This window comes from Microcaecilia unicolor, chromosome 1 (genome assembly GCF_901765095.1).
Source record: "Microcaecilia unicolor chromosome 1, aMicUni1.1, whole genome shotgun sequence".
Classification (NCBI taxonomy): Eukaryota; Metazoa; Chordata; class Amphibia; order Gymnophiona; family Siphonopidae; genus Microcaecilia; species Microcaecilia unicolor.
Window position 1 is genome coordinate 42,889,532 of NC_044031.1, and position 15,495 is coordinate 42,905,026.

General features: G+C 44.7%; 1 protein-coding gene across 1 annotated transcript in view; it reads left to right on the plus strand.

Annotated features, from left to right (window-relative positions):
- The first annotated feature begins 993 nt into the window (after nucleotides 1–993).
- CDC25A (cell division cycle 25A) overlaps nucleotides 994–15,495 on the plus strand; it is a 161,997-nt gene continuing 147,495 nt past the window's right edge. Inside the window, exons 1-2 of the mRNA XM_030196572.1 lie at nucleotides 994–1,170; nucleotides 9,935–10,020. Coding sequence (XP_030052432.1) covers nucleotides 1,019–1,170; nucleotides 9,935–10,020 — 238 coding nt within the window. The 5' untranslated portion in view covers nucleotides 994–1,018. The remainder of the gene's footprint in view (nucleotides 1,171–9,934; nucleotides 10,021–15,495) is intronic.

The following is a 15,495-nucleotide window of genomic DNA, read 5'->3' on the forward strand; positions in this document are numbered from 1 at the left end:
AGAGTCACACCTCTGATTCCAACCCCCCCCGTTTCGCTGTATTTTTCCTCTTGTTCTATTGGTCGACATAAATCAGGACCCTCACGATTTTCATTTACCAATTGGACAAGCGTCCTTTTCGTCTGCAAGAGGAGTGTGTGGACGACGAAAGGGAGCTGTAAAAATGTCAAATAATCTCCTTTGCTTCCTCTGTTTTTCTCTTGCTGGCCAATAAGCTACTTTCCATCGTTCCTCCATTTAGAGTCTATGTAGAGCTTCTCCGTTATTGGTTCGGTTGCCTGTCGGTAGAGGCGGGGGAAGAGAGATTTGCGCGCTGATTGGCTGTCATAGGTTTTGGCGCCAGATTTCGGGCGCAGTTGCTAAGGTGGGCGGGTGCTAAGAGAGAGGGGGGAGTCGTGAATCGCGGGAGAGCTTTCGTGACGTCACTGGATGCCAAATGAAAGGGAGTTGGGGGTTAGCAAGTGGTGGTAGTACTACCGTGTCTCCCGTTTAGAACTAATGCGCTGTTGAAAGTGTGCGTGTGTTGGAAAGGTCAAGGGTACTAAGGGAGCGAAGCAATTTGCTGTCCTGTTTTCACGGGTTCGACGATCTCGTAGGACATTTTTGTCAGACTGTGATTTGTATTCTGACCAATCTTACCTAACCTCCTTGGGCGTTTTGCGTTTGCAGAAGTGTTGTTTTTTTTTGTAGGTTTTCCCTCCCTCTTGCTTTCTTTATACGCGGGATTCAGCTTTGCGCCTGCGTTCCTTCTCGTGCACGTCAACCGCGTGGGGCGGCGGGGTCCCCTTTTCTTTCTCGCCTGAGCGCGTGTGTTAGGCGCGAGGAAAGATCCTTCTGCTCCTTCACCCGCAGCAGACGCACCACGTGACCCGCAGGGTTTTGATTTGTGTTGCCTCATTGGTAGGCGGTGGCCCCGCGCGCGCGTCGGCTCTGTGGCCCTTTCCCGCGGCTCCTCTCCATCCATCCCTCGCTTTCTACTTAGCAGCACCTCTGCTGTCTCCCGGCTGCTGTTACCGCCATGGACATGAAGTGGAGTGACGCTGACGGCCTGGGCTCCCCGGCCCCGCTGTCCACCTTCAGATCCCACCTTCCCCGGGACCGGGAGGTATCTGTACTGTCCCCAGTCACTAACCTGACGCTGACCTTGGATAGGCTGGAAGTGCTGGGCAGGTAACTCCCTTTTTATGCTCCTCCATCATCCGTCCCTTGTCCTCTTCCCTACAGAGCTCGTCTTGTTTATTTATGAACCTTGGTCTGGCTTTGGCTGAGTTCCAGCTGCTGCCCTGGACTGCGCCTGAGGAGAGAGATCTTAGAGATGATGGGAGTCAGCTGGGATTCGTTTCCTTATGGGGATTATTTCTTAAATATTGCTTTAGCCTCTATGTATAGAAGCATTTTTCTGTCTTCTGTACAGAGAGCTTTTTGTACAGCTCCATTATTCCTTCTGAATTTGAAGTTGGTCCAGTCGGAGAGGTCTCGCTCCCCGAGTTCTAGTTACAAGTCAGGGAGTGGGTGATCTGCATAAATATACGGAGTCTATTTTATCTGTTAGGGTGCTCAAAAATGCCAGTTTTTGAACTGGGTTTCATACTCCTATAATCTGGTGGACATAGGTTCCCAGTCTGCTTAATGTGGAAGACTTTGAAGGGTAGGCAGGGACAGAAGGTGCTGTAGTATAATTGTCTACCTGCAGAAGAGTGCTCTATGGGATTCTGATCCCCCAAATACCATCTGCTGTTCGTGGCATAGGAGGCAGCTTTTCTAAATGATTGGGGGTACTAAACCCAACAGAAATTAACCCCTCCGTGGACACAGTCAAGGAGTTCGATCAATAGTGCTGGTGCTCCATCACCCACAGAGCTGACTCCTATGCTTCTTGGTGAACTACTCCAGTAGTTGGATGGGAAGGAGAAAATGAGCCACAGTATTGGTCAGCTGTACATGAAAATTCATGGCACTTTACCTCTCAAGTTGAGCTGGATGACCAAGCACCCAAGAACGCAAAAGTTGCCAAAAGTAACTGAACAATTTATGTTGCCTGGACCTACAGATTTCTAAAGGGCAGTTGTCATTTAGCTAGTAAAACCTTTAAAATTCAGTTTGTAATTTGTATATAATGTTTCATAATTCTTATAGCCATAGCAAACTAGAGTATTTGTAAAGCTGTACATGAAAGGGACTAAGAGTCCTTAGTGAGAAATTCAGACAATATGTTTCTAGGCATTCAAACTATAAGGTGGGGGTGGCAAATGAAAGCAGGTCAATTCAGGTAGTCACCCCCAGCAAAAGACAAGATATAACAGTAGTAAAGAAAGCAATCTTAGCAATTAAATTCTTAGCAAGACAGTAGGTGGTGAGACTAAACAAAAAACTATACAGAAGATGAGAATAGCGCTGAAATGTAGCTAGAAAGCAATGACCACCACAAACGCTCGCAGTCTAACCAACGAAGTTCATGATCTGCAAGCCCTGATGTTAGAGGGAGATTTAGATATTCTTGCTATCACGGAGACATGGTTCAGTGACTCCCATGAATGGGATGCAAACATATCAGGCTATAATCCCACCACAATTCCTACCACATGAACCTTCCTACCAAAACTTAACCATTATTTCTATTTGTTTTACTTCGGAGTCTATCAGCCACATTGAGCCTGCAAATAGGTGGGAAAATGCGGGGTACAAATGTAACAAATAAATTAAAAGTACAGTATTTGGAAAATTGTATTCTGTTGGTGTTCTAATAGCTTGAAGTGGAAGTTATCACAACTGTAAGCCTAGGAGCAGAACAGGTGACAGAGCATGTGGTAACAGGGAAAGGGAAATGTGACTTGATATACTGCCTTTCTGTGGTATTTTGCAACTACATTCAAAGCGGTTTACATATATACAGGTACTTATTTTGTACCTGGGGCAATGGAGAGTTAAGTGACTTGCCCACAGTCACAAGGAGCTGCAGTGGGAATCAAACCCAGTTCCCCAGGATCAAAGTCTGCTGCACTAACCACTAGGCTACTCCTCCACTCTGCCAGTCACATGGTACTCTGACATCATTTTTTTCCACTATACCTTACATTTTAAGGAAGTGAACCGGTTATATTCTGATAGAGGCAAGATTATTTGTTATGTTGTAGGGCTAGTGGCAGTGCTGTAATCAGTAACTTGTGATCTGGGTTTTTTCTTATGTTCCATCCAAGTTGGGGAAGCATGCGTTAATGTGCATGTTACCTGTACAGAGCTCTTGAATGAGCTGCAGCATGACTGCTGGCTGTAAAGTTGCTTTAATTGGGTGTGCTTGATGGGAGGAAAGGGAGAAGACTGGTCTCTAGTTGCAGCTATGACACAGTGAGCTGTCAGGTGGTGGTTTTATTTATTTTTTACATGTTTTATGGAGTCAAGCTCCATTTCAATATATGGTGATAAACAGTACTGTTGTGGGAACTGTTGGAAGGGTATAGTCTGTGTCACTAAAGAACTTGTTCATCCCAGATCTTATTACTTGAGGTTTTAGATTGTGTCTTGGTATCGGCCAAAATGACCCTTTAATTTTCCTGTGCAGGTCCTATTGGAATTCAGGCCCCATAACTTGGTGTCATGTAAGTGACTCTTAAAAGATGTGCAAAGCATGGCTCTTTGGGTTACCTCTTCCCAGGAATGTTATAACTTGCTGAGTAACCACACTTTGTTTCATATTTTATTTTCTTTTGTGCAGTTTCTATTAATGCTTTATTTATGGATGTCTTAATGTGTTATATTTTTTATAAGATGTTTTTTTTTTTACCATTCTTCAGAGAAGTGGTTTATAAAGGCTGAAGAACATGCCTCCTTTGACTTCAATAGCTGGGTTCCCACTATCACAAGACCATCATAAATTTTATTTAGTGTGTGAAATATGTTCATTTACAGTAATGCTAAAATCTGTGGTTAGGCCATTCTGTGATATGGCCCATAAATGTAAGATCAGTTTCAGAGGGTGGGGTAGTTTATAAAACCTAATGGTATTTTTTTGTGCTGTAAATATTTCTTTTGGTTAAGGTACTCTTAGCTGGACTGGTGCAAAGGCATTAGTCCATCAACATAGGTGGTGCTAGCCTGCATACTTTGGTAGAGGGGAAAGGAAGTTATATTGAAGGGGGGTAATTCTGCATTAGCTCTTACAGTAGTGCCCACCTGTGCCCCTCAACTTTCAGGTCTCTAGGCTTCTGCTAAGATTTTGATAATTGCCCTAACACCATCCCTCCCTTTGAGACATTGCTTTATATGTATACCCGATTGTCCTCCCTCCCTGTGGGTAAGAGCATGCTCTGCTGTTCGTGGGGCTCTAAGGACCTATCATTTTTGCTTTGACTGCAGCTGCTGTTTACTACTTCCCAGAAGCTGTTTCCCTAGGAAACTGCCTGTGCATAATCATTAAGCTTGCCTCTTTATCAGGTGAATAAACGACACAGTCAAAGGGGTATAATTCTGTTTTGGGCATCTTATGAGACAAGCCATTCTAGGCTTGGTGTTTTGGGTCATAATAGCTGGACTTCTAGTGTAACACTCTGCTGTTGTAGTTTGTTAATGTTGGAGGCTACATGGCAATTTCATTCCACTTGTCACTCTTTATATTTCAGTTGTAAGTTTCCTATGCACATTAGTGACATCAACCTTGTCCATTTATTGCTTCTGTAAGACAAACTGCTGTGCCATTATGTAATATAATGTAACATCTTCTCTGTCATTCAATATCAATACATATGTCAACAGTCTTAATACGTTCTTTTATATATATATATATATATATATATATATATATATATATATATATATATATATATATATATATAGCTGTTCTTCTTTTTGTTATATATATATTTTTAGTACTTTACATAAATCAAATAAATTTACAACTACGGACCTCAGCAGTACAATGAGTGCGGCGGCAATTCATATGTCGAGAGACCTGAATGCTCTCAACTCTTGACACACCATTGGCTCTTCATGGATCCTCTAAATAATTACAAGCATTTTACATCTTATACGGTTTTACTGTTTCATTGTTTCATTAATTCAGTTATGTATTCCTACCAACAGCTTATATGATTTAAAGCTTAGCTTTTAGTGTTTGGCAGTAATCTTCAGGACCTCTGGCCGACATGCGGCATGCTTCACAGGAGCTGCGTCAGGGTCAGGTCCACTGGAAATCAATGTAAATATCCAATGTTATAAAAATAACAATGTTACAATGTTAGCAAATAAATCATACCCTACAAATTTTATCAGAACCACTTACTAACAAAGACGCCATCATCAAACATTTAAGATGGCGCCACTATCATTCAAACTTTAAATAGTAACACCCACAATATAACATTGGATATTTACATTGATTTCCAGTGGACCTGACCCTTACGCAGCTCCTATGAAACATGCCACATGTCAGCCAGAGGTCCCGAAGATTACTGCCAAACACTAAAAACTAAGTTTTAAATCATATAAGCTGTTGGTAGGAATAAATAACTGAATTAATGAAACGGTGAAACAGTAAAACCGTGTAAGATGTAAAATGTTTGTAACTATTTAGAGGACCCATGAAGAGCCAATGGCATGTCAAGAGTTGAGAGTATTCGGGTCTCTTGACATATGAATCGCCGCCGTACTCGTGCTGCTGAGGTCCATAGTTGTAAATTTATGTAAAGTACTAAAAAAAATATATAACAAAAAGAATAGCTTTATATATAAGAACGAATGAAGAAAGACTGTTGACATATGTATTGATATTGAATGACATTAGAGAAGATGTTACATTGTTCAAGAGGATAAGCGCTGGGCATGTCATGTGATTGAATTAGATGGTTTAATATGACCCCCGCTGAATGAAATATGAGCTGAACTGTATTGGGTCTTTTTCTTGGATTATGTAATACTAGGAAAGAAGGCCCGTTTCTCAGAGCAATGAAACAGGCGCTAGCTTTTTTTTTGGGGGGGGTGGGGGGTGGGGTTGACTCGCATCACATACGGAGAACAGTGGCGATTTTCCTGGGCCGCCCCGTTGCTCGTCGCGGTTGTAGGTGGTTCGTGCGCTGCCGCTTTTAGCGTTGTCATAGGTCTGTGTGGGTGGCGATTTTCCTGGGCCGCCCTCGACGTCATCGCGTTTTGACGCGAGGGCGGAGCATAAGTACAGTAATAAAACTCACCCTCAACGTTTGCTCCGCCCTCGATGTCATGACGTTTGACGCGAGGGTGGGGCCCGGTGGCTTCACCACCACGAACCTTCAAACCTGAAGGAACTGAAGTCAGTGGCTTGGCTTCACTGACGTCAGTGTCCTCAGAATGTTGAGAGTGAGTTTTATTATAGTAGATAAGGCACAGAAATAGATTGTGTTATGTTTTTGTTGCAAAAGGTCAAAACAAAATCTAGGGTCACATCCACAAAAACAGTGCAAACTGAAATCATAAAATTGTGAATTGAAATAAATGTGAGTACAAATGGAGGAAAAGACCACATATGAAAAACTAGGGTCATGTCCACAAAAACAGTGCAAACTAAAATCATAAAAATGTGAATGGAAATAAATGAGTGCAAATGGAGGAAAAGACCTCAACCAATGTCTGCAGACGTAAGAGGCAGCGCTATAGAAATGCTAAGTAGTAGTAGTAGTAAGAAATTTTTGTATTAAATGTCTCAACAGATGAAATATCATCATAGGCCAAAAATGTCCAACATTGTGCAAATTTAGTTGATAAATCAAAGCTTTGTAAACTGTCTTCGCTTTCAAATTATGTTTAAAAAAAAACACACTTAGCCTTGGTTTAAATCCCAACAGGGTCCTGTTTACTGAAAGCTTCTTTAGGGGGAAATACCGTGCTTGTGGCTCTGGGTAAAGTGTCTGTTATGTCAATTATGTTCAAACACGGTATTTCCCGTAAAGAAGCTTTCAGTGAAGTGGGATACTGTTGGGATTTAAACCAAAGCTGTAGTTTTTTTAACATAATTTGAAAGTGAAGACAGTTTACAAAGCTTTTTGATTTATGCACTCATTTTTCACATTGTTGGAGGAGTGGAGGAATAGCCTAGTGGTTAGTGCAGCAGACTTTAATCCTGGGGAACTAGGTTTGATTTCCCACTGCAGCTCCTTGTGATTGGACAAGTCACTTAACCTTCCATTGCCCCAGGTACAAATAAAGTACCTGATTATACTAAGTATACTTCACCCAATTGACAAATTCCTGTGGCTCCAACCCTCGATTCCTCTTCGCCAGACTGAACTCTCTTCTCAAGGTACCTCCGCCCCCAATTCCCCCATCTTTCTGCTCAGACACTAGCTGAGCACTTCCACAATAAAATCCATAAGATTAACCTTGAATTTTCATCCAAACCCTCCCCACCTCTCTCTCCCTTAGTCCTCATCCCCTACTCTCCTTCCTTTCCTTCTTTTTCCTCCTTCTCTGAAGTGTCTATTGATGAAACTGCCCTTCTTCTTTCCTCCTCTAAATCTACTACCTGTTCCTCTGATCCCATCCCCACTTATCTACTTAACACTATCTCTCCTACTATCATCCCAGTCATCTGTCACATCCTTTATCTTTCACTGTCCACTGCAACTGTTCCTATGGCCTTCAAACATGCTGTGGTCACTCCACTCTTTAAAAAAAACCCTCACTTGACACTACCTGGTCCTCCAACTATCGCCCCTTCTCCCTTTCCGCAACAAATTACTGGAACGTGTCGTTCACCGCCGTTGTCTTGACTTTCTTTCTTTGCAACCTAAGTAGAGGAGTGTGGTAGCCGTGTTAGTCCTCTCTTAAGGTTATCAATAGAAATCAAACAAAATAAAACATGGAAAAGAAAATAAGATGATACCTTTTTTATTGGACATAACGAAGAAGGGCAACCTTCGAAAGCTAATCAAGAAATGTATTAAGTTATGTCCAATAAAAAAGGTATCATCTTATTTTCTTTTCCATGTTTTATTTTGTTTGATTTCTATTGATTTCTTTGCAACCTATTCTTGACCCACTTCAATCTGGTTTTCGCCTTCTTCACTCTACTGAAACTGCACTTACCAAAGTCTCTAATGACCTGCTACTGGCTAAATCCAGAGGTCTCTATTCTATCCTTATCCTTCTTGACCTATCTGCTGCTTTCGACACTGTTGACCACACTATACTTCTGGATACGCTGTCCTCGCTTGGATTCCAGGGCCCTGTTCTTTCCTGGTTCTCCTCTTACCTCTCGCTTCGTTCTTTGTGTTCACTCTGGTGGATCCTCTTCAACTTTCATCCCACTTTCTGTTGGTGTGCCTCAGGGTTCTGTCCTTGGACCCCTCCTCTTCTCCATCTATACCTCTTCCCTTGGTACCCTGATTTCATCCCATAGCTTCCAGTACCATCTTTACGCTGATGACTCTCAGATCTACATCTCCACCCCTGAAATCTCAACCTCGATCCAGGACAAAATCTCAGCCTGCTTGTCTGACATTGCTGCTTGGATGTCTCAACGCCATCTAAAGCTCAACATGACCAAAACTGAACTTCTCGTTTTTCCCCTAAACCCACCTCCCCTCTTCCCCATTTTCTCTGTCTCTGTTAATGGCACTCACATCCTCCCTGTCTCGGCTCGTAACCTTGGAGTCATCTTTGATTCCTCTCTCTCCTTCTCTGCCCATATTCAACAGATCGCCAAAACCTGTTGCTTCTTTATCTACAACATTAGCAAAATTCACCCCTTCCTTTCTGAATATGCTGCCAGAACCCTTATCCACACCCTTGTTGCCTCTCGCTTGGACTATTGCAATTTACTTCTCACTGGTCTTCCGCTCAGCCATCTCTCTCCTCTCCAATCTGTCCAAAATTCTGTGGCACGACTTGTTTTCCGCCAGAATCGTTATACCCATACTAGCCCGCTCCTCAAGTCACTTCACTGGCTCCCTGTCCGCTTCCGCATTCAGTTTAAACTTCTCGTACTGACCTTTAAATGCACCCACTCTGCAGCCCCCCATTACCTCTCCGCTCTCATCTCTCCCTGCATTCCTCCCCGTGAACTCCGCTCGCTTGACAAATCTCTCTTGTCGTCCTCCTTCTCCTTCACTGCTAACTCCAGGCTTCGCTCCTTTTCTCTCGTGGCACCTTATGCCTCGAATAGACATCCTGGACCTATACGTCTAGCTCCATCTCTACCTGTTTTCAAATCTATGCTGAAAACCCACCTTTTCACTGCTGCTTTTAGCTCCTAGCCACAATTGCCCTCCCCTTGTCCCTTCCTCCCTTCTCACCCATTACTGTCTTGTTTGTCTGTATTACTTAGATTGTAAGCTCTTTTGAGCAGGGACTGTCTCTTTGTATCAGGTGTTCAGCGCTGCGTGCGTCTGGTAGCGCTATACAAATGCTAATAATAATAAACCGATTTGAATGTAGTTGCAAAAAAACACAGGTGGTATATCAAGTCCCTTTCCCCTATAATATTTTGTCGCAACATTGAGTACAAAAATTTCTTACGTGCATTGTTTCTGAGGTATTTTCCTTCATTTGCGCATTCACTTTTATTTTTATTTCCATTTTTATGGTGTGGGCCTTTATTGGATTAAATATTTTGTAACTCTTTCAGGCACTCCCTTCCTTAGGCCTAAGCCTTAATAGCTTTTTCTCAAATGGGCATGCAGCTTTTCTTTCTCTTGGGCTTACATTTCTGCAGGCAGTAACCAACCATGGTATGTAAGACTGCTTTGTATGTTAATATCTGATAAAACAGAGCTGCAGAGTATGTGAAGAGGAGCACACTGAATCGTAAGCTCATTTATTCTATGCAGTGATTTTGCTGCCAGCAATTTAAGGATCTTTTCCTGTTGCACTCGCTAACTTACTATGGTCAGTCTAAACACTGCAGGCTGAATGAAGATTGTCAATTTTTAAGTAATGTCTTGTTAATTGTCCCATTTTGAATACTTTGCAGTCCACATGAAACTCCTAAGCAGAGGCCAGCAATGAGGCACGATATTGCTTTCCAGAGATTGGGGTCTTCAGACTCCATGGATGCAGGTTTGTGAAATAGAACATAACTGGAAAGGCAGTAAAATATTATTTTTAAAAAATTGTTCAACTCTTTTAGTTTTCAGGCCGAGCTATTACTTCCTGTTGGAGATGGGGTTAGTAATTACAAACGTAACTGTTTAAAAGCATGAAAATGTTACATAGATTTTGCTCTCATGCTTTTGCAGGACCTGAATTCAGTTCCTAGCTTAGGTTTTTATTGCTTCTATGTGGTTGGGATGCTGTGCCAGCAGCATACAGGAGTCCTGGGTAGAGAATGACACGGTGGCAAAGTTTGTACCCGTGCCCACCCCTACGAACTCTGTCCTCGTCTGCAGAAGCCTTGAAGACTTATGATTTTATGTTTAATTCTTGTTATTAAAGTATAAAAAGGAACAATATTATGTTCAACTATTATAAATCACAAATAGAAAACAAAATAACTAGCAACTATAATAACCTTCCTCTACCCTTCCAATCCCAACAATAGCTGACTTCTACTACCCCAAGAAATCCTAATCCACCCTGTTAAAATGTCCAGGGGTACAAAATACAACCCGCTCTGTATGCCCTACTGGGGGAGAAATGTGCCTTATGAAGCACTGTTATGATTTTTTAATCTGTGGATAAATAAGTCATCAATCTCAGGATTTGGTCTAGTTCTCCTGTTTTCCACAGTCCTTCTTGCAATAGGAAATGTCTTCTCAGATGAAGTGCTGGTAGCAGTTAAGCCGATTAAATATCTTAAACAACTTTCGGCTTCAGTTCTATATCGAGCATGTAGCTATATGGAATTCCTTCTGTCCATTCTCTAAATCATTTGTGGTTTTTCTGTAAACAACCAAAGACCATCTTTATTTAAAAAAAAAAAAAAAAAAAAAGTGAAATGATTATATTTGGGATATTGTTTTCAGGTTTTGTGACTTCCCAGATGATCTGGTTTTTTTTTTTTTTTTTTTAAATTTGAAAATGTTTATTGAACACAACATAATGGAAAAATACGCTTGCCAGTGCAGCCAACAGACTGCTCTGATATTCCAAACAAAGTCCAACATCAACTGTAAATCACAATCATTTTTTGATAATTTTCTCCCTACCCTCCCACCCAAATCAACTCCCCATCCCCCTCCCCTGCTCCCAACTTATTCCATCTTGGCTAAATCACCTGTACATGTAATTCACTACTCCATAATCGTTCTATTTGAGACCATTCTTTCGCATCTGGCTTATATCTGCCTTGTCTTTTGTCAGTCAATTGTTCTAGGCCCACAATGTTCTTGATTCTCATTGTCCAGTCTGTGATTGTAGGGCCCAGTCTTTGTTTCCAGTGGGCTGCTATCTCCAGCTTGGCGGCTGCCAACCCCAGTCTTTTGAGCCGCTTCTGCCACTTCTGGCCCCTTTTATTTCCCCATCCCAGCAAACACCACTTTGGTTCTACCGGGAACTGCGTGTCCAATAGGCGTGTCAAATGCATAGCAACTTCCACCCAAAAAGTCTGTATAAGAGGACACGACCACCAGACATGCAAAAAATTGCCTATTTCTGCTTCACAACGCCAGCATCGATTAGATACCATAGGATACATTCGCTTTAGCCTGTCTGGTGTGTAATACCATCTACTTAAAACTTTGTATGCGTTTTCTTTAATTGGCACACACACCGATGCCTTTTTCACCTCTAAACACATCCGCTCCCACTCCTTCACACTCATTTCCATATTTAAATCATGTTCCCATGCAGTCATTTAGGGCAATTTGAGCATCTTATCTCCCTTAATGTATTTATATAACCTGGAAATTCCTTTCCTCCCACCTTCCAGGGTTACCCAAATATTTTCCAATAGCTCCTTTTCCCTCGGGTCCGATGCCAACCACCCCTGTCCCGTCATGAAATGTCTAACCTGTATGTATGCAACATAATCGGATTCTGGTAAATCAGACTTCCTCTTTAGTGTCGTAAAGTCTCTCATTACCCCATCCGACAGATCTGGTTCTTTTTTTAACTGTTACTACATGAACAGGTTATTGCAGAATAGACGCTGTTGATGAATGTACAGAATCTGCTGTGGAAATTTTGCCAGTTGTGGCCAGCACTTCGCTTTATTTTTTCCCCCAAAAATGAAAATCTCTTTGCATCACTCGAACATGAATAACTGTCCAGTTCATTCACAGCCTTCAAAGTAGAGAATGACAAGGGGACAGAATTTGTCTCCATCCCTGTGGTTACCGTGGTCCACGTGGCATTCTCTAGTCCTGGGCAGAGGAGTTGGGCATTGTGCAATGGCAACACCTAATGGTTCAATATAGGACCCATGATTGCAGGCTTCTGGAAGGAGCCTTGCTACATGGCCCTTTTTGTCAAGAACGCACTCAGCAGTGACTGCACTAAAGTAAATTGGGAGGGGTGCATCCCAGATTAGCTGCAAACCAATGCCGAGGGCGCTGGATTCCAGCCTTGGTGGTAATTGGGCACTTAATGTATTTGACCTGACAGTTTTCTCCTGCTCAAGTCACTATTCCTTGTCAGCAACCCTAGCAGCGCTATAGAAATGCTAAGTAGTAGTAGTAGTAGTAACTGATGGGTTGTATCTGCCTACCAGCAGGTGGAGACAGAGAACACTGAAGAACCACAATGACCCTTGGACGGCTAGCCCCATCTGCCTTCCGTATTTCTCTATTTCCCAGCAGGTGTGGACGTAGCTTGATCAGCTCCTGGATTTCTGCCTGGGGTGGCTCCTGTGCTTTGCTAGTTGAGCAGGGGTTTTGTGGCTGGTGGTGCCCACTTTAAAGGCATATAGGTTCACCCTTTCCCTGCCTTACCCATTCCCCCTCCTCCCGGAGTCCCTCTGTTGCTGCCTGCCTCCAACTTTCCTCACAGTGTGGGGGGAAAAAAAGCGCGCTTTTACTGCGTGGCTGTTCTGAGGCTTTCTTCAGAGATTCTGGTTCAGTGCAGCTTGACCGGAGCTCATTGACTCGGTCTTCTGAGGTGAGAGTGGTGCCCAGCTCCTCCGGGGAGGTTCCCGCGGACAGCGTTCTGAGCGGGGTAAGTTTTGGTGTGAAGCCGCCATTTTATTGCTATATTTCCGTCCTGTCGGGCGATGGCTGCTGAAAGAGTTAAAACGCTGCTCCCGCTGTGGTAAACACAGGTCAGCAGCGGGACTTTGCAGTACGTGCTCCTTAGACGCTCGAGCTAGTACGAGCATGGCGAGCGGTGATTGTTCCTGCTCGATGGAGCTGGCAGCAGGCGCCATTTTGGAAGTGCCACATGACTCAACCCTCGTGGTGGCGGAGGAGTCTGAGTGCATGGGATGCCTCATTTCGATGCTGCTAGAGAAGCTCCAACCTCCGTTTCTCCTAATTCAGGGGCGGAGGGTCAGGGTGAGTTTTTCTCCCTTGAGTTTGTGCTACTGATGCATAAGGCCTTCATGCTGAAAAGAGCTCTGCCGCAGGTGTCTGACACTGCGTTGTGTTCTGGATTCCCTCCGGGTGTTGATGGCCCAGGGATGGCTACAGATGTTGTTTCCTCCCCTGAGTGTTGGAAAGACGCTAAATATAGATGGGTAAATTCCCCGTCTGAAAGTGGCGCATCTCCCTCCTCCTCCCTCCTCCTCCTCCCCCCCCCCCCCCCCCCCCCGTGGTCAGGCTGTGGGGAGTCTGAAGGATCTGGCAGGCCCCCATGGACGGATGATCCAGAGGAAGGGTGCCTGTTTGCCACTGGATTCGGATGATCCCAATGCGGTTCGGATTTTCCACTGCGACGAGCTGCGAGCTCTCATTGCTGACGCCTTGCAGGCCCTTTCGATTGATGATCCTGCCGAGGGCGATGCCTCCTCTGTTAATCTTAGAATGGCGAGTACTAAGAAGCCTACTCGGGTCTTTCCTGTGCATGACTCCATCCAGGAGCTTATTTCAGCTCAATGGTCTGACCCTGATGGGCCTTTGAAAGTGGCCAGGGCTATGGGTCAGCTTTACCCTCTGAGTGAGGAGCACTTGGCCCTTTTTGGGATGCCTAAAGTGGACGCATTGGTCACGGCGGTGACTAAAAAGACCACTCTCCCAGTAGAGGAAGGGGTCGCTTTGAAAGACATGCAGGACCGGTGGCTAGAATCCGTGCTGAAGAGGTCCTTTGAAATATCGGGCCTTGCCTTAAGGGCGTCTATTTGCAGTTCCTATGCAGCCCTGGCCTGTCTTTCCTGGTTACAACAGATGGTGGATCAGCCAGCAGATGGTGCGGGGTCCCTCTCTGAGGTTGCCCCGCGGATGGAGTCGGCCCTGTCATTTGTGGCTGACGCCCTTTATGATCTGGTCAGAGCTTCGGCTAAGCAGATGTCTGTGGCGGGTTCTGCCCGTCGCCTTCTTTGGCTGCGGCATTGGGCGGCTGACGTGGCCTCTAAGCAAAGGCTGGTGAGGTTATCCTTTCGGGGCCTCCTGTTATTTGGAGAGGATTTGGAGAAGATTGTTAAAGACCTAGGAGACTCTAAGCCCCAGTGGTTACCTGAGGATAGGCCGAGGCCTTCTTCCAAGGGTCCTGTGGTTCCCTCCTCTTCCAGACCTCGCTTCCGTGAAGCTCGCAGACCTCGCCCAGGGCGCTCTGCTGGGTTTTCTCAACGTGGCCGTTTTCATCAGAGGAACTCTTTTTGCTCTGCAGTGGCCGGGTCAGGGGCGTCCTCCACAATGATGGGACGCCAGTCCACTCCTCAATTCCTGCAGTAGGAGGACATCTTTCCCTCTTTCTCGAGGAGTGGACCAAGATTACTTTGGATCAGTGGGTCCTGGACCTGATCAGAGAAGGTTACCAATTGGAATTCGGTGCCCCGGTGAGAGACGTGTTTTTGGAGTCCTGATGCGGCACTGCTGTCAAACGGGCGGCGGTAGAGGAGACCTTGCAAGTCTTGCTGCACCTCGGAGCGGTGATCCCGGTGCCTCCTGCCGAACGCAGCTGCGGCCGCTACTCCATTTATTTTGTGGTGCCTCGAAAAGGCGGGTCGTTGAGACCGATCCTCGACTTACGGAGAGTCAACGAGGCTCTAGGAGTGCTTCATTTTCGCATGGAAACTCTGTGCTCCGTCATTGTGGCGGTACAGCCATGAGTGTTTCTCACGTCTCTGGACCTAAAAGAAGCGTATTTGCACATATTTCCTATTTGGCCCCCGCATCAGCGGTTTCTCCGGTTTGTGGTGTTGGGTCAACATTTCCAGTTTCAGGCCTTGCCTTTCGGCCTAGCCACAGCTCCCTGTACCTTTTCCAAGGTAATGGTGGTCGTAGCTGCCTGTCTCAGGTGAGAGGGTATCAGAGTTCACCCTTACCTCGACGACTGGCTCATCAGAGGGGATTTGGCAACCAAGAGTCGTCTTGCCACAGCCAGAGTGGTTACAGTCCTGCAGGCGCTAGGCTGGGTGGTCAATATACCCAAAAGTCACCTGATCCCCTCTGTCTCTCAAGTATTTGGGGGTCCGGTTCTACACGGTCTTGAGGTTTGTCTTTC